This window comes from Hyalella azteca, unplaced genomic scaffold, assembly GCF_000764305.2.
Source record: "Hyalella azteca isolate HAZT.00-mixed unplaced genomic scaffold, Hazt_2.0.2 contig3061, whole genome shotgun sequence".
NCBI lineage: Eukaryota > Metazoa > Arthropoda > Malacostraca > Amphipoda > Hyalellidae > Hyalella > Hyalella azteca.
Window position 1 is genome coordinate 80,416 of NW_025933315.1, and position 20,174 is coordinate 100,589.

Sequence of the window (20,174 nt, forward strand, 5' to 3'; positions counted from 1 at the left end):
GATCAAAAAATCATTCATCACCCACAAGGGGCGGAAGGCCTCAATTGTCCAGGCCGCTGAAGCTGACTCGAAAGAAGCAGCGTTAGCATCTCAAAAGAGACGAAGTGACAAGGAGGGACAGGTGAAAAGCAACAGAAACGAAGACACTCGAACAAGGGGTCGCTTACACGGGACGTCGGCCACCCGCACGAGAGACAGAGAAGGAAAATGTAAGGAATCCTGCCTACATAATAACTTAATCCCACAACTGAGGCCAACGGTCAGACACCGCGAGCTCAGCGGTGGGGCGCTCAGGAACAATCCCCCTAGGAGCGCGAAATTCTATATGATTTCTGACGAGCTCAGACACGCGTCGGGAGTACCCCCTGAGGAGAATATAGTAGTGAATGTGTCATAATGCCCAACTGGTGACACTTTCTTACAGCACGTGCTGAGGGCGGACGTAGAACTTATATATACGCCCTTTTCATTAATGAGCCAAACTGGGTCAGCATGACTCACACAAGGTCAGCATGACCACACAAGGTCAGCATGACCCACACAAGGTCAGCATGACCCACACAAGGTTAGCATGACTCACACAAGGTCAGCATGACCCACACAAGGTCAGCATGACCCACACAAGGTCAGCATGACCTACACAAAATCACATCAAATTACAGTCAAATTATTTCATTATCTCGCTGTATAATTTCTCTCCATAAGGATATCAAAGAGGACCGAAAAAATGAAATTGTCTTTTAAAACATGTCCTCCGGTAAGGCTAATCCTCTTATCTTGAATTTCGTGGAGGCAAATGACCGTCGGGCTTGCCACACTAGACAGACCTGGACTCTCATTTATTACACAGACTTGGACTCTCGTTTCGAACGGATAGAAATAATTCATTAAATTCAGGGTCAAGGATACTCGAGTGATCAAATGAAACCAATGTCAAATGACTTATAAATAGAACACAAATGTTCTATTGTAATGTTCTATTGTAAATAGTACACAAATCGCGATATGAACGTTCTTTACTTGAGCGCTTTTCACATATCTCTTCTAGCTTCTTTTCATATCTTCCAAATGATCATTTCACGATTAATTATAATGCATCATGTTATTTTTTCTAATGAATCGTTATTGTCCAGTAGCTATTTTTAAACCCGAGGAGATTTTCGACGCCACGGAATGTACTGAACTAATAATTTTCAATATAATCTTTTGCTTACTATGTTCGTGAACCGTCTTATTCGATTTAGATTTAATTTGCAATTTGCATCGCGGATTTACATCGATTCGATTATTCGATTTGCTGGCATTGTCGTTTAGTATGAATTTGCAATGGTCTTCTGAATTACAACGGAAGCAGCCTTACAATTATTAAAACCAAGCTCCTCTATTAAAGGATAAAATTAATCCAGAGTTTCCGTATTACAGAAAAAAATCAATACCGAGCTTCCGTATCTGAGGAAGAAGATAGACGATTTTTTGAGGAGAAAATTTCGCCAATTTCTTCGAAAGTTTTTCCTTTGGTCTCCACAACCACAGTAGCAGAAAAAATCGTGGCCACCACACAGATGCACGCGAAGAGCCAATAAAAGCCGTAACTTCCCAGGGATGCCTATTGGAATAAAAAAAATTTAACAGCCAAGAAAAAATTAACCCAAGATACCACCGATAGTGAAATGGTTTATATAATAAAGAAATACCTGTAAACAAATATTGCTGATAAGATTATTGACTTGTTTATATCATGAATTCTACAGCTCTCAATCTTCAATGTATTGTACAAATAAATGCTAAATGAACAGATCCGAAAAATTAATATTTTATAGCAAGAAACGAGTGTCCGAGATCATTAAATGTATTACTCAGAAAACTTCTGGTACATTTACGGCACATACCGCAAACTCAATGGCTTAAGACAATCAATAGATTTAGTTATGGCTCAGTCTCGAAATTTACGGCTAACACTAAATGGATGGTATAGAAGACGAAAATATAGTTCAGATTATCTTTCACAATATGATACAGCAACTTTTTGTCACAATATGCTTAAATATATTATTCATAATACGGTTACCTGTAGCGGCTCGAAAGAGAATATGACGAAGAAGGAAGCTGTCCAGTTGGTGACGGTAGCTAGCGAGCTGGCGGTCTCACGGATGCGAGGTGGAAACAATTCGCCTGGAAAATATACCTATGTTTACAAATTGCTAAAATTTATTTCATTAAACAAACTATGCAGAAAGAAACGATGTCAACATCGTACTTATAAATCATGAATATAGATTCTCAAACTATATAATATAACATCATAGTGATGTTAGCGCAGAAGAATAGGCCTTTGATGTGGCTTGTCGGCGACAGGTCAAGAGTTTGTTGAACGGGAAATGATCACTTCTTCACAGGCGATCTAAAAACGGGTCCTTTGAGCGGATATTTTCAAAACTGACGATAGTTTGAAATAGCTACTTGACTTCCATTAAGTTCGAGACGGTGCTACGCATTTCAAGTCTGAACATATATTTCTCCTTAGCTTTATCTCGTCTGTTCTTGAAAGCCTTTCTACTCGAAGCGTCATCGATGTAATCAGGGATAGGCTGTTCCACATGTCGGTGACTCGAAGCGTGGGGAAATGTTGTCACGTGGATGAGTTGCAACGCAATTTTTTTTAGTTTATAGCTGTGGCCCCTGTATACTGTAATCTTTCTGTTCATTGTTCTTCCCCAGGTGAATTACTTTGCACTTGCCAGCATTAAAACGCAGCTGCCACATATGAGCCTAGTTAACTAAACTATCAAGATCATCTTGCAATTGAAATTTATAGGACACAACCTTAACTGTATTATAAACTCTTGTGTCATCGGCATACATTGAGCACACGCTTGACACTACTTCTGGCAGATCGTTTATGAAAGCAACGAACAAATGAGGCCCAAGAACGCTTCCTTGTGGCACGCTACTACGCACTGTTAAGCAGTCTGATACGGTTCCGCACTGACGCATTATCGTCTTCCTACCAGAAAATCTCTGATACATTGGAGTACGTTTTCCTCCATTCCAAAAGGCTGCACTTTACGCAACAGCCGCTCATGCGGAACACTACATGTCAAATGCTTCGCCAGAATCGAGGTACACTGCATCCACTGGCTCCCTTTCCTACAGCAGGCCAGTCCAATCATTCAACGTAGATAAGATGTTAGCGGTGCAGGATCTACCGGCAGTAAAAACCATGTTGACAGTCTGATAGGAGATGGTTAACAGGCAAGTGATCGATAGTCCTATCCCTCACTACAGATTCCATTACCTATAGCAGATTCAATTCCATTACCTTACAATCCGCGTTTGTGAGACTGACACGGCAGTAGTTACCGGGGCTACTCTTGTCACATTTTTTCGAACAATGGTGTCACTTGACCATCTTTCCCATCGGCCGGCAAAGTACCTTCGTTCAAGGTTTTTTTTTTTTGAAAACACTGTCAGAGGGCCGGCCAGGACGGTTGCTAACTCTTTAAGCAATCTAGAGTGGAAGCCGTCTGGTCCACATGACTTGTTGGGATTCAAATCGCCCAGGCGCTTGAGAACCACTTCATGTATTTCAAAACCTGTTAACTTCGAGCCTACTGGGCGCTCCTCAATAGCTGGAATACAGTTCAAGTCCTTATCTATGAACAGACTGCTAAGAACTGAATAAGAACGTTAGCCTTGCCCTCATCAGAGGATATCTTGTGTTGATCTAATTCCAAATCTGAAATACCGTCATTTGCATTGCACTTTGAACTAGCGTACAAAAAGATAGCGTACAAAAAATGGCAGTAAAAAAGTTTTTAACTGCGGTGTGACAGATTTTTTCAGTTTGAATTCGAGCTCCCGTCCCGCGTACAGGTTATAATCAACATCGCTGCGAGTTCGTAAATAACGCTTGTAGGCTTCCTTCTTGGTCTTTAGCTTAGCTATAACTGTACTATTCATTCACTTGGACTTGTTGACTCTACCAAGCCTTATCATAGGTACACACGCATCAACTGCAGACATAACCGTGTCTTTGAGAAATGACCATGAATCAGCCACAATCATGTCCTTAATTCAGTCCGAAATATTCGCCGCACTCACTGCTTCACGGAGTTCAGCATAGTCTCCTTTCGCAAAATTCAAACGATCAAGCTTCCGAGGCTTCTTTTCAGGATAGCCCTCAATACCTACTGAAAAACAATAATTGGTGGTGGCTTTTGCCCAATAGAACCTCGGGGCGAAGCTCTTCCAACACAAGCTCATCATTTTTCGGAGCTGGTCTCCGAAAAATTTTAAATGAAAATAAGGTGAATTTGCTTGACGATTTTTTTGCTTTTAAATTCTTTATGGATTTAAAATTAACAGACTAAGGATGGAAGCACAAAATTTCCAAGAATTGCGCTGCTGAAAAGAGGTTTTATTCCGATTATTGAATGATCTCGTGTTTGATAAAAGATAAATGATAAATAAATAAATAAATAAATGATAAATTTGATTGCGCTGATAAATGTATATAACTTTTCAAGACTGGTAGTTGTTGCGGTGGCACTAGAAATGTATGGAAAAAGAACAAAATGTAGCACAAATTAAGCAGTCAGAAAATTGGACGTGAAATGAAAAACTTTTTGTTCAAGAACAAACTAGACAAGGGTATGAAGTCGCATATGTTCAGTTTTGAAATGCCCAGGACCTTACGGACCTAACAAACGTCTACCAGATACATACATGAATTTCAAAACAACGCCAATTTAGAAAAGATATGGTCAAAAAGTCGGTTCTTAGTTCCCCTGTAAACAAATTACGAAAAGTACAAGAATCGGCAATAGGCCTTATGAGCCAGCTTCTTCAGCGCCGAAATTACTAAACAATACCAAGACGAGTAGTTCATCTCACTCATGGGTTATTATAATATTAGTTTATCTCACTCATCATGACCCATGGTACAGGTCCATATCCCGCGGAGAATGCCACCTGGAACACCATCACTGCCAGCAAGGGTAGCCATGAAAGATATTGTTGTGTCCAAGCCTCATCTGTCTCCAACAGGTAGAAGAAGAGACCAACGCATGCTGGAATGTTGAGATATTAATAATTTTAATGATATCAGGTGATTAAGCAATTTATGGTAATCATTATCGCTTACGCAGAACTTGCGATGCTCTACTTTCATTGATGAATGATTAGGCATATTCTTCTAGCCGGTATTAATAATAATCAATTTCTCCATACAATTAATCGTTCACCGTTTGAAATTTTTCTTGTGGTTTTACTCTACAAAAACCGGCTTATTGACCCAAATTATCATGGGTCAATATATTCAACAAAATGTCAATATATTCATCATTGACGAGATAAACCATACCGTAACTCTCTATATATTCATCTTTCATCTTGGTTGATGAGATTCATCCTACTGTGAATTAATCATCTTATTCTTATCACCGTGACTCGATATATTCAACTTCAATCTGATACGAATCTTACCGTGATATGATGATAATGTTAATGATATGAAACTTACCGTGATATGATGATGATGTTAATGATATGAATCTTACCGTGATATGATGATAATGTTAATGATATGAATCTTACCGTGATATGATGATAATGTTAATGATATGAATCTTACCGTGACTGAGTCCCATAACGACAGCCGATATGACAAGCAGAAGCTTCCTGCCTGCAGTTTCAACCAAGAAGAAGGAAATGAACGTAGCCAGGGTCTGCACCAGCGCGCATAAGATGCTACTGACCTCTGAAGACAGACCGCTTCCCGCACTCTTAGGTTTAGAAACATGGGCGTTACATGCGTTAAAATACGTTGCTTGCGTCAGCATGATGGTAATAAGCATACCTGAAAACAGGCTATAACTATGGAAAAATATATGTTCAGATTTGAAATGCCTAGCACCATGTCGAACCATGTGGAAGTCTAGTCTCTATTTCAAAGTATCGTCAGTCATAAAAAGGTCCGATCAAATGACACGATTTTAGATCTTCTGTGAACAAGGCACGAAAAGGAAAAGAATCGGCGACAGGCCACATCAGGCCTACACTTCAGCGCCGAGATCACAATGTTATGTCACTATGTTATAAGCATACCCGAAAAAATGCAATAACTCTAATGGAAACGCTCGTTTTGTATAAACATGGGTGTTACACGCGTTAAAATACGTTGCTTGCCCCCTGCATAAAGATTATAAGCATACCTACCAAATAAACACCTGTTAGAACTCTCAGAATGGTTAATTTTTCAGGCTAATTTACTGTTATCTTTTAACCTCGTAAAGAAATGTTACAAGTTGATTTCGTTATTTGAGCACTCGGTTAAGCACCTTCAATGTCATAATAAATTCCTGGGTATGACGTCACCTTAAATATAGTGTCAAGATTAAAGACGAAGGCGTTGATGCCACAGAGCTGTTGAAAGGCCATGAGACCAAGCACGATGACGAGTGGACGGGCGACGTGTGACGAACACAAATCTGACATCTTCATCTTATGTTGCTTCGCCTCCGCAGCGGCCTCCTCCAGCAGTTTCAGCTCCGGCAATACGTCCCATGAGCGTCCTGCGAAATTTCCCTTAATGTTAAACAACATAAATTAATATTTCTTATGAGGCAACCAATTTTATCTACAACAATCAGTCCAGTTCAATTTTCTAATTATTTATAAGCAGTATTACGTATCAGAAGTATTATATGTATCGGATATATTATACGTATTAGTCGTATTATGTTAGTACTTATATTATCAGCCTGCTTATGTCGCAAGTTCACAAGGAATTTAAAAGCAAAGAAAACACCAAGCAAATTCACCATATCGATATTGAAAACGTTTCGGAGTCCAGCTCCATCATCAGTTCGAAAAACTAAAAATGAATAAAATCGTATTATTATATAAAAATTCTAAGACAGATATAAAACCTAAACAAGATCTTACATTATATAAAAAAAACACTCGATTGGAACAACTTAGTCCTAGGGTACACGAAAAGAACATAAAAGCCTAGTGATAAACTATTTGCAGATTATATGAACTAAACGCATCTCTGAAATCTCTACATATCTTCAAACGAAAACCGTGTCTCAATAATGCGTTTAGTTCATATATTCTGGAAATAGTGAATCGCTAGGCTTTTATGTTCTTTTCGTGTACCCAGGACTAAGTTGTTCCAATCGAGTGCTTTTTTAAATAATGTTAGGTCTTGTTTAGGTTTTATGTCTGTCTTAGAATTTTGATATAATAATATGATTTTATTCATTTTTAGTTTTTCGAACTGATGATGGAGCTGGACTCCGAAACGTTTTCAATATCGATATGGTGAATTTGCTTGGTGTATTCTTTGCTTTTAAATTCCTTTAGTATTATGTTCATAATTATCTTGTAGGTTTGATTTTTACTATTAGTAAAATATATTTATAGCTCCATCAATAACGTTTTTTAAGCAAGACATTCAAAGAAAATGACGATGAAATATTTTTTTTTAAAGCTAGTGTACGTTACAATAGACCTCTCAGCTGCTGAAGGGTCTCTTCAGCCTTTTCTTTTCGTCCTTTGGTCACGAGAAACGCTGGGGTCTCGGGGTTGAAAAATACCAGAACAAAGAAAACTGCTGGAGGAACGCAACAGATGAATGCCAGGTCATCCCACCACACGAGGGCACCGAAGGAGTAGCTATAAACGATGCCTGTACCCAGCATCAGTTGAAACGAAGTACCTGCAGCAAAAACATGAAAATACATGATACCGTTTCCAATTTTATCTTTGTTTACCAACAGCGCGCCTGATAGCAACAGCGCGCCAATATTAGATAACAACATGAGTTTTGCCTGGTTATTTAAAAATACCTCAAACGCTATAGGTTGTGGTTGAATTTTTACCAAGCATGCCACGTATGTCACTAGAGGAGATCTCTCCGATGTACGTGTTGACCGCGACACATGTAATGCCCGTGAACATGCCTGTTAACGTGCGCCCCGTCACCAGGGCCCAGAACGATCTTCCGAATCCTAAGAAGTTCAAATGACAATTTATATTCAAAATGTTTCAGTATCAAGATCATTGTCCGAGTTTTTTATGGAACTCTAAATGGTTAAGGACATAGTTAATCACACAACTCGTGAGAACATCCAGGAAAATTTATACCTAGGAAGAACTGCTTAACATACGTAGTAAATTACAATGTTTTTCAAAACCACGCAACAGCCAGCGAGCCCATAAGGAAGCGAACAAGGCGTTGGGTCAACGAGAACTCTCTATAATCACAATAATGGTTCCCATAACTATCATTTTGATTACTCATTTCGGAGGAAAGATACGAGTAGGAATTCAAGATACGAGCATGCAGTCATTTCCTCGAGAAGCTTTCAGATATGCCAGCGTGCGTGATGCCCGATGGCAATAGATACGCATGCTCCATCACTCTCAGCTTATGCCGCACATATAACTGCAAGTCGAATACGGTATACGAGGCAAAATTTCTATTAATACCGATTTATAATCCGAAAACATTTCAAGTGTTAATTTTCGTTAATCGTTAAATAAGTTAGCGGAAAGAATGTTCATATAGAATAGAAAAAAATATCCAACTGATATTTTCCTCTTAAACGTTAGTCTCCCTCTCGTGTCAGTCCCGATACTCAAGCGTCAAGAAAACTTAAATTAATGATACAAATATAATATAATAAAAAATATAATCACACGTACCCAAAGCAAGCCATCCGGCGATGCAAGGCGCTACAGATAGAAGCATTCCACCTTTCCGGCCAGCGTGCTGTATGAGGACGCCTGCAAAAGCTCCGCCGATGAGAGCGCCGATGCTAAATGCGGATGAGAACCACGACAGTTGAGAGCTGCTCAGCGTAACTGATTCGGACGGAAGCATTTTCTGGTCTGTGGTCGTGGCCATGAAGAACGAAGCGACCGATTCGTAGGAACATAGAATGAAGTCTCGAGGCGAGTGGAAAGTTGTTTCTACACATTGCGTTGCGTAAGTGGAATTAATGATTTCTGAAGAATTGTTTATTTCGGGTTGACGCAGCTGCGATGTTGCAGGAGAGGCATACCCAATTATTGAGCCTACAGTCAAGGCTCCTATTGATGCTGGTGAAATGTTAGGAAATAACCCGTGTTAAAATATGTATGATTTCAACAAAATGTAATCATATAAGTGAAATTTGATATTTGTCTAAAAATATAACACTAATGAACTTTACAAGATACGTGCAAATATTAACAAAAATAATTGTTTCCCAAAAACACGTGACCGAGAATACGAACGTCGTTCCCCAACTTGAAGTATCTGCTAAAAACAATCTGAAAATCGTGAAAATAATAGAGGTCATGTTCCGTAATAAGATGAATAATATTTTCTTAAAATGTATCTCATTTAAAATAAACAATAATTATACTTCGCTTCTCACCGGAAATGGCAGCAAAATATTGGCGTCTGCGAGCAGGCCGCGGGGTGCCCACAGTTATGTGCAGAGATTGACGCGTAGATGGCATTTTAATGATACACAATTACTGCAAAATTTTCATTCTTTCAGCTCACTCGCCAGTCCGCAATTTCAAAGTATGTGCGTAAAATTTAGTCCTTAAACAGCTGGTTGAACTAATTTCGGTACTCGAAAAACTGAACAGTAACTACACTAACTTCACGGTTGACAGATTAGTTATGAAAAAAGGATGTATTCCTAGTAAAAACGTCGCGCGTATATCTTGGACCCTGAAACGCTGAGCATTTTGAACCGAGCTCGTCTCGCATACAAACCACAGTAATGCCCGGTTTCAGTTGAATGTCCATCAATGCAAGTTTGTCCTAAACTGTCAGCTTATCTTGATAACAGTGATGCCAGACTTCATTGTCATGAGAAAAGTACAGTCAGATCGGAATATCATGCTGTTCATTTCAGATGCTGCAAAAGTCATGAATGAGTCTTTATTTTGGATGAAGTTAACAAATTTTAGTTTATATATTAGGTTCTCATGGAATAATATTAAACAAAACATTAGAAGAAATATGTTCCTTTCAGCATAAATGAAGCCGGATGCGAAGAGCATATACATTTACTCTCGATGAAGCGGAGAAAACTTTTCATCGTTGATGTCATCAAGCCTCAGTGGTGGTAGAAAATCAGGCTCGAGTGACAAGCCTGAAAAATAGCGCACTTGAAAAGTGACATATTCAATTATGAAACCGCGATTAGATTAGTTTACTCACTGCACAATTACCGCCGGTGCATTGCTAGGCTATCAGTGTCGACCTAGTTAAGCAGCACACACTTGGATGAAAGGTTTCAGAAGAATAAAAACATTACCATAACACTAAAAAAATTACCGTCATTCAAGTCAGGATACTGTGAGTGTGAGATTAAATGCGTTTCATTAGCATGCTTTGTCAGACGTTAGCTGTAGCTAGCTACAGGAAGACATGACGTAACCGAGCCCCTCGAGGATCGTAGACGAAGTAGACGATCGTCTACTTCGAAACAAGTCTATAAGCTAGCGATATAATGACTTTTCTATACCACGATGAATAATTTATTCTATACCGTTTACGTCCATGAACCTTGGATGGTCGTACATGGGGTCGGATAATTGGAATAAAATAGGGGTGTCAGATTTAGGGTGCCAAAAAATAGGAGTGTCTGAAAAAGATAGGCTGTCACCGATTCGTAACCACACGGCTAAATCACCGATTTCAACCAAAATATTTTACTCTTAGCTGCGGTATTCGAACCCTCAACTCAAAGCTCCAATCATGGTGATCTTAACCACTTGAGCAGCCAGGGAGTAAACATGCATCAATAAATCTTTCCTATCGTACGCTCCTGCAATGAATTTGTTCGAATAATTGCAGGGACGCTCAAATTTTGACAGGTAAAAAACAAATATTGAAGTTAGTCTCAAGTATTTCTCAATTTATCTCAGCTGATAACGGCAAAAAAACCCTAGATTAGATATTTCATGACTGGTCAAGTCAGTCAAGTGCTTCAATATTGAACAAACGAATGATTTCACGATTAATACGCATAGAAGTTGAATCGCAGCCAGCTAATTAATAAATGGACTTATGATAGGGACTCGGTGAACAACAACCTAATTACCTAACCTTCTATCTATACTAATGTTAAATTTTAGTGATATTGATTCAAGAAGCATAAACTAAAGGCATATGAATATTTATTTAGCAAAAATAACACTTGCTGCCCGATCCGAGCGACACAGCAACAATATGACGACAACAATTTAAATGCAACATTTATACCAAGTCCATTCACTTTCTTGTACAACGATTCAAATTTAAATATTTCGACTCACAGTTCACCGTGTTTTGATTGAAATGTTAAGATATTGAATTACTGAATAATGTCATTGCCAATTTTAGCCGTCTATAATGCATCTCTACGTACCGGGAAACAGCGTCTATAGTCGATTCTAGTTCGACTATACTAATCGAATACTTCATGGAAATTTGATTTGTTTTCATCTAAAGTATTTTCATAGAAATAAATTAAATTAGAAAAAATTAATTAATTGACCAAATTGTATCACAGACGAAATGAGAACTTTGATGAAAGTGGTACATGCATCATCAAATTAGCGAATGGGTTGAAGAAAGCTAGCGAATGGGTTGACGGGAGCTAGCGAATGGGTCGACGGGAGCTAGCGTATGGGTTGACGGGGGCTATATAGCGTATATGGGTTGATAACGGCTCGTGCTCGGTACATGTTTGAGATCTACAATAAAGTTTTGCGTTTGGTCTCTTAGAAAAACACTCATGAGAAGATTTATGCTAATATGAAGAACGTTGTGAGTAACCAGTAAAATCCGCAAGGGTTCAAGAACGTCTGAAATAAACGAAAATTAATCAACAGTATTGGCTGATATATGAGCTGTGCGACTCAATGCTTATGGCGGCATACAGAATTATATGTATGTTGGAGAAGACAATTTTTTAAAATATCAGTTTCAACATCACTTGATAAATTCCAAACAAATTAATATTGAAATAAATTCATTATCACAGGGCAGGTTTATGCTGCTAATTCAATAATTATATACGGTATAGGAAGAAAAAATTTATCGAACGACATGATAAACTTTGAGCAAGCACTATTAATATGCCTTAGCACCTGCAAAGGATCGAAAGCGAATACGGTGAAAAATGCAGTGCTCCAATGAACGATCACCGCGAGAGCCGAAGCTTGATTCTCGACGGCAGGCGGCAGCACTTCTTTTGTACGACGTACATTGAAATATTGAAATTAGAACAAAAAATCATCAAGGAACGCACAATATACTATTTAACTCATGTAACACATGTTTTAACTTATGTCATTAAAAACGTAAACAGTATTGGTCTTCCAAACGTAGTACACATACCATGGTCAGCATTTCTGAATAAAGATATCATTTCTAAATTCGTGCACAGAATCAATCCATCGTATTGAGTAATTAAAAAAATATTAGCCGAGTCTATAAAACCCGTGGATATTGCTATTGCCATTGAATGTCACGATCTTCATGGAGTGAAGATTAAATTACGACCATTAAAACAAGATCGTCATGACTTACCAACAAGAATGAACGGAATGGTGCCGGCAACGATGCTGAATACAAATGAGAAAAGTAGGATGCAGATATGAGGTGTCCACGAAAAAATGCTTCCTCCACATTGACGTTTCGTCAATGTAGAGGAAGTAGAAGTAAACTCCAAAAAACACTGCAGTTGTGAAACTACTGTGACAAATATTTAAACAATGACATATATATTTGTCAAATAACGAAAAAAAATTTTCAACAACAAAAATATTTTTCGGCCTTTTTGTGACAACCTTGTTTGGCTGACGTCTGCGGATGCAAATTCTCCATCGTATGTGTTGACGGCCTCCCCGTTCAGCCCCAGAAGAGTCCACGTGAGAAGCAGGCCTGCAACGAGCATGGGGAAATTTTCTGCAGTACCTGAAAAAAAAAAAAAATTTTGCAATCACTATGAGAGTTGTAAAATTTACTAATGACAACTAAAAACAACTAAATGACAGGAAGAAATAAGTCGTTATAATCTCGTGAAAGTGTTACAAGAAGGTAATTTGCTCCTAGAGATATCGCAAATTTGTCGTCAAGATTTATTCGATCTTTTTCAAACCTCCACCGTTTAGTATCGTCTATAGCCCCTGAAGCTGAAATGTAAATCACGAGTCAAAATATACACAATAAATCAAACGTATATCAAAACAGTTACAAAAAAAAAATAAATGAGGATTTCGAAGCCGAAAAATTAATCCGAAGGCTTTGCGTTTTACATTTATAAAACAAGAAAAGTGCATGAGAAAGAAAAAGGTCCGACTCACCGATAAGTATCCATTCCAACATTGAAGGAAGAGCGGTATTTAGCCATTATGGTTCTCTTTCTTCCCAAGTACTACCACTGTAGCTGGTAGATGGTTAGGTGAAGATTGTGCGCTAGCGGGATAAGCGTAGTTTTGTTCGCAAAATCGGTCAAGTTAAGCACGATCACTTGGCTTCTTTCAGGCTCTATCGTCAGGATTGGTGAGGCACGATTATCTGGGTGGTTCGAAGATAAAAAGAGTGATGAAAACCAATTGTCACGGTTTCTTCGCAACATGGCTTTAAATCGGGACACTCGACAGTCACCGCCCTTCTCCCGATCGCGCACCAGATTGCGACGGGTTTCAATTCACGCCGTCCTCCAGCACGTATACAGTGGCAGCTGCGGTCGACCTATCGAAAGCTTTCGATAGTGTCGACCACCCTCTCCTCCTTAGCATGATCGCGGCCTCAGACCTACACCATAATCTGGTCCGCTGGCTGTGCTGTTACCTTAGAGGCAGGATGGCTTCCTGCCTCTATCTGAGAACAAGGTCCCCCTTCAGAACAATCCATTCTGGAGTTCCCCGAGGCTCGGTCATCTCGCCAGCCCTATTTAACTACTTCATCTCGGACATACCTGTTCCGACCCCTAACATCGCCTCATATGCAGATGACCTCANTGTGATGGGTCTGTCTCTTATACACATCTAGATGTGTATAAGAGACAGGCTATGCTTAACCGCCCGGCCTCCTTGCCGATTCTGACCAGAAACTGGCGCACAGAGCTGGGATCGAACCACGTCTCTCTGCTCCAATCTTGGTACTCTGAACTGTAACCACTGGGCCACCCTGCCCTAATATGATTCTCAACGACGAGAAGCTTCGTCATTTCAAGGGTCATCTATTGCACTAGACTGGAATAACGGCTACGTACTTAGTGTCCGGTTACTCAACACTGTCGGACGCTGCGTTCAAGCTAACTGAACGATATAGATCGTCAATCTTCTTTAGTGACTAAGTAGATTTATGAGACGAAGCAAAACGACGTGAAACGCTATGCTATAAAAACTCACTTATGATGGGGGAAAAGGTTACATAAGTAATTAATTACATACAGACGGAAAAATATACATGCTGACAGCCTGGCATGCATGGGACAGGATGGTCCATTGGTTATAGTTCGCAGTACCCTGATTGGAGCTGTGTGTGAGATGCAGGTTCGGTCCCAGCTTCATATGACTGTTCAGGCCACAATCGGGGAAGTGGTTGAGAAGAGGAAGATTAGAGCGGTGAGATGAGGGTTTGAATCCCCAGCAAGCTGCAAGAAATCCGTTTTCAAGAATGGGCGACAGGATAGATCTAGCCTACTCAACGCTGACACCACAAATACTTACGTCGCATTAGCAATCCAGAACATATTTCTTCGTTTGCCTGCACTAGAACAAATATTTTCTCACATTCAAGATGGAAAGAATTGCGATTACAATCAGGTTTATTTGCTATTGCAAAGTAGATTAAACGTCAATAGTATGCTTGCATGTACTGAAAAATACATTATGTTTCAAAATATTTTTTTCGATTTTAAATTAAATTCCATGTTGTTTGAGTTTCAGAACTTAAGTCAAACCACACATACTTTTTCAATGTTCTTTTTTGAAACCACTTTCAAATCGATACTTTCTTATTTTCGTGAAAGCTCTCTACATGACATCATAACGAAACTCATGTTTAGATTCGCACATGGTGCAGCACGGAAGAAAATGTGAAGGTGAATAAAACATATATATAACTATGATGGGTATAATTTCGTTACCTTATAAATAAATATCACAAATCTCACACGGGGTTCTCGTCTAAAATTACCAATAACGATGGAGTGAAAAATGCTGCTCATGAGTGAGCAACAGACACGCTGCTCACTCCTGTCACGCGTGAGCAACAGACACGCTGTTCACACCTGTTACACGTGATCAACAGACACGCTGCTCACACCTGTCACATGTGATCAACAGACACGCTGCTCACACATGTCACGCGTGATCAACAGACACGCTGCTCACACATGTCACGCGTGATCAACAGACACGCTGCTCACACATGTCACGCGTGAGCAACAGACACGCTGCTCACACATGTCACGCGTGAGCAACAGACACGCTGTTCACACCTGTCACGCGTGATCAACAGACACGCTGTTCACACCTGTCACGCGTGATCAACAGACATGCAGTTCACGCCTGCCACGCGTGAGCAACAGACAAGCTGTTCACACCTGTCACGTGTGAGCAACAGACACGCTGTTCACACCTGTCACGTGTGATCAACAGACACGCTGTTCACGCCTGTCACGTGTGAGCAACAGACACGCTGTTCACGCCTGTCACACGTGATCAACAGACATGCTGCTCACACCTGTCACACGTGATCAACAGACCACTATAAACAAAATCAACCAAGAACTCCTAGCTGCCAATAAAGTAGATAACAACATGTGGCTATCGCAGGAATCTCTTTAGACCAGCAGGTATTAGCAAGTCATTAACATGTTTCAGCCTGTCTCTGCCGAGCGCCTTGCGAGCGGCGAGTCGAGCCATGTGCTGTAGAGGGAGAGGCTGGTGTCCACACGTCAACAACAAGTCGTGAAGAAGCGTGCCCTTAGGCACCAGATCAATGGCACGCTTGTCGCGCCTGCTCAAGTTTTTTTCCAGAGTAATTTCAAACAATTACACAGTACAGAATGAATAGCTCCTAGGTTAATTAGTACTGATAATGGTTCAATTCAAGGTTCTATGTCCAGAATTATCACATATCAAAAATCAAGAGAAAATAATTTCACAATTCGAGTCAGAAAATTATACAAGTATGCTTAGGAATCAATGAATTGATATGGATAATCTCTCACCAGTTGGTTAGGTTGATATCAGCACCATAGCTTATCAGCGTCAGAGCACAATCATAGCTCTGACTATTCTCTGCAATTAGGTGTAGGGGTGTGCGGTGGTATTGGAGGCAGTTGGGGTTGGATCCTGCAGAAATGAAAAAAATAGTTAACTGTGTTTTGAGAAAGTCCTTTCCAATGATAGTTAATGCGTACAATTTAGTTCCTCCCAAAGTCCAATAAAAATGCTCATTGAATTAAATTAGCCCAATGCTGGTTTGATATTCTGTTTGTGATTAACTGTGCTGAGGCATGGACTAATTTTGGCCAACATAAAGTCAAAATAGCTCTAATAGACTTAATATGGGAACCATTTTTCCTGCAGCACCACTCACCTCATTGCAGGAGTATCTCATTAACAATTTTTTTCTGCTCCACCACTCACCACTTTGCAGCAGCAGCTCAATAACACGTAGGTTAGGTTCCCTCTTGGAGCAGGCAGCATGAAGAGGTGTTCCGTAATGGCTGTCACTGCACGATATGTCAGCTCCGTGATCCAACAGCAACCGAACTACTTGCAAACAGTTCTCTAAAGGGATATGAACAGAGTATCAGAGTTCTGATGGAGTGGTTCATTATTTACACTTTAATGTAATTTTAACACAAAATTATGTTTAACAACATTAGTGACAAATTGAGCACAAACATGTTTAACAAAAAATCATATAATACAACAAGTGTAATAATACTGCCATAGTACCATAGTAAAATGAAAATAGAGAAAATTAAGAATCATACCTATTTTATTTTTATTATTTTCTTGAAAGATATTTTCAATCCCTTACCTGGATTGGCACTACTTCTGATGCAGGCCTCATGCAATGGAGTAGATAGCAGAAGAGGTGGGTTGACGCGCGCTCCATACTTTAGCAAAAGCGCTGCTATCTCAGGATGGCAGCCAGCAGCTGCCCCACACAGTGGTGTACTGCCCTCCTGGCAAGTAGCCTCTACCTAGGGAACAAAACTGGAAAATAACTTTGCATCTTTAGATCAGAATTTAAAGAGAATTTGCACTGTGTGATTTTTGAACCAACAATATTCCTAATTTTTTAAAACCACAAAGTTAAGAGAAAACAATGTTGATGCTAAATTTGACACATTCAATTGTTCCAAGATCAGTTTATCACCAGATTTGTAATTGGCATCAAATAAATCCTTTCAATTAGACGCATCTCAAACCTTTGTGGCTTGTGAATTATTTTAGTTTTTTACAGTTTTAGTCATACTTAAAATGTAGTATTTACAATTAATGGAAAAAAGTAGGAAGAAAATGAGAAAAGTTTACATTGCATGAAAATATCAAGTGCACCACTTACATTTGCACCATGATCAATCAGCAGCTTTACAATATCAAGGCGTCCAGCCAGGCAAGCCATATGAAGAGGTGTAACACCATCATAGTGCGATTGATCAACTTCCTTGTAAGTTTCTAGAGCTTCCCTGACAAGCTCAACGTTGCCAAAAATAACAACATCGTGTAGAGGAAACATTGATCTCTCTGGGGTGTGATGAGAAGGTCATGAATCCTCTGTAAAATATTCAAATATTCCATAATTTTAGAAAATAATTTTGTTTCAAAGAAAGCTCAGTGCAATTGCAGCAATTCTAAACAAATATTGTTGAATGAAGATTCATTGATGAAGTGATTCCAGCACCCAGAGACTGGACTTCTGACCAACGCAAGTTAAAAATTTCCATAATTTAATTTTAGATCAAAGACAAATAATAACCAAAAATTCTTATATTCAATGTTAAGTTAACTCCTAATAAATAACATAAAATTCAACAATTTTTGAGATTTCATATTTAGAATAAAGTATATATAACTTTACAAATGTCCAAGTACCAAAAATGGCAAAGTTGCCATTTTCTATAAGTTGGCTGAGCAATACAAAACAACATCCACATATTCAATACAACAAACACCAATTGCGATTTACAAAGTAAATTAAAAATAAAGAATTGAATAAAATACCTTACTTACTTCCATAGGTTGCAAAATCCATCAATGCAGCACAGACCACAAGTTATGACAAGAGAGTTGGGATCTTGCTGTCACTTGCACTGTACATTGATCAAGGCAGGATGACATGTGATGCCATCTTGCAATACATCATAGAGACATTATTTATAGAAATGTTTTGTGGACCAAAGAGAAATTTAAAAACAATTTAAAATATGCTGCAATTCATATTACATTTTATAAAATTGTATAATTATCAATTGTTAGGTATTATTGATTATCAACAATTACAACAATTCAACAAATAAACTTGTGGCAAAGTAATTTGATTCTATATTAATTTTATTTTGTGGCTGTAACTCCTGGAAAAAAGTTCACAGATAGATTTCTTTACATGCTTGTAATGGGGAAATTCATGTGATGCAAGTTTTCACATTTTAGCTACTTGAAAATTTTCATTTTAGGTGATGAATTACACTTGTACAACAGAGCATGGAAATCTGGGGATACCGCTTTAATGATGAATTAGTAGCATCAAGTTATCAACACATATCTAGTTCTTTACATTACCATTAGAAATCAATCTCAAGTCAAGAGACTCTTGTAAACCATACATTTGATTTATTTGAGTCTGAGGCCCACCCTGCCCCTGGCCCCGCAAAATGCTGTGAATGTTCTGCAATGTTAAGAATGGGCAACAGGTCTATCACACCGTCTACGTCTATGACCTACTAAAATGCTGAAACCGCTATTACTATTATTATTATTGGTTGTGAAAGCAGTTTTGATTTTGATTCATTTATTTATTCACACAGGAGCACACGTTTCAATGAAATGTAAAAGAGACGTGAACTCGTGAACTCGCAAGGCCTCCATTACCAGGTGAATGCCCATTAGCAGCCCATATAAGCTAAAAACTAAAAAATCTTTGCAGGCAACAGTTGCAACACAATAGCCAATAGCCTTAGGTACTGTCAGTCTGCCACCGTACCTACAGGCTACCTACAATTAGTGTTATTAGCCTCCCAGCTTGTAAATCGTAACCTCGTATGGGCTAGGCTAGATGAGGTTTGGCTAGGGCAAAATGTGAGCTTAGCCTATTCGTGATATGCGTGTGCCATTGCCGGCAAGAGTTTGTCAGTTTGTGGTTTGAGAATGGCTTTTCACGGCTTGAGAAAAAGGCTTACAGCTCGAAAATTTGTTAGTTCGTGGCTCAAAAAATCCAGTCGCGGCTCACAGAGTAGGCTAGATGTTTTCTTCCCCTGTGCCGGAGGCTAGCTTTGCCATACTTCACACTTAGTTCATATTCCTTTCCATAGATAAGAATGGCCTAGAGGCTAGAGTGCATAACGATGGCAGACGGCCTATGAATAATGAAGTCAAGTGCTGATTCAAAGCCATGTCCACAGCCACAAAATAAGAGAGCCAAAGGTAAACATGGCCATACTGCATGACTGCATCTGCCAGTGCCAGATGCCGCAGTGGTTGTTTTAATGTTTTAACTGCCAGATAGCAGTTAAAACATTATTCCCTAGTCCGGCATGCACCCCATCATATTGCAGCTAGCTACCTAACTAAATATTGACGGGACGCCTGTCGGAGACCACCACTGCCGTGCTTCGAATGGACTATCATGATCCCTTCCCTGAAGAACGTTGCCTACCTACAACACTTCTTGACAGTAACATTATCAGACTCACACCACCAGACAGATCACATCTATTGAATTAGATCAATCAGCCCACAGGAAAATAGCCTGACGTCGTATGGCCCAGCGTCGTCTGCCCATACGGGAAAAAATTTTACACCACAGGGACGGAGCGCGCCGGAGCCGTCCGTATCTGTCCCGTGTGTCGAATCAGCCTACGGTCAAACGACCACGCGTCGTACGACGATAAATTTTGAGAACTATGCTATCTGGAACCTAACCC

The 20,174-nt window shown here is 39.4% G+C and overlaps 2 protein-coding genes across 2 annotated transcripts; both read right to left on the reverse strand.

Annotated features, from left to right (window-relative positions):
• Positions 1-721: 721 nt before the first annotated feature.
• LOC108665592 (facilitated trehalose transporter Tret1) lies at positions 722-9,758 on the reverse strand. The gene is made up of 9 exons (XM_018152365.2): positions 9,429-9,758; positions 8,713-9,108; positions 7,887-8,015; positions 7,517-7,723; positions 6,376-6,572; positions 5,633-5,783; positions 4,926-5,069; positions 2,069-2,172; positions 722-1,606 (listed from the first exon to the last, which is right to left on the reverse strand). Exons 1-9 carry the CDS (start codon positions 9,511-9,513, stop codon positions 1,430-1,432), a joined length of 1,590 nt encoding a protein of 529 aa, XP_018007854.1. The 5' UTR covers positions 9,514-9,758; the 3' UTR covers positions 722-1,429.
• Positions 9,759-15,128: 5,370 nt separating this feature from the next.
• LOC108665590 (ankyrin repeat and SOCS box protein 13) lies at positions 15,129-18,448 on the reverse strand. Its single transcript, XM_018152364.2, has 6 exons — positions 18,265-18,448; positions 17,597-17,808; positions 17,066-17,231; positions 16,666-16,809; positions 16,245-16,368; positions 15,129-16,030 (listed from the first exon to the last, which is right to left on the reverse strand). The coding sequence occupies exons 2-6, from the start codon at positions 17,768-17,770 to the stop codon at positions 15,838-15,840; spliced, it is 801 nt and encodes a 266-aa protein (XP_018007853.1). The 5' UTR covers positions 17,771-17,808; positions 18,265-18,448; the 3' UTR covers positions 15,129-15,837.
• Positions 18,449-20,174: the final 1,726 nt, after the last annotated feature.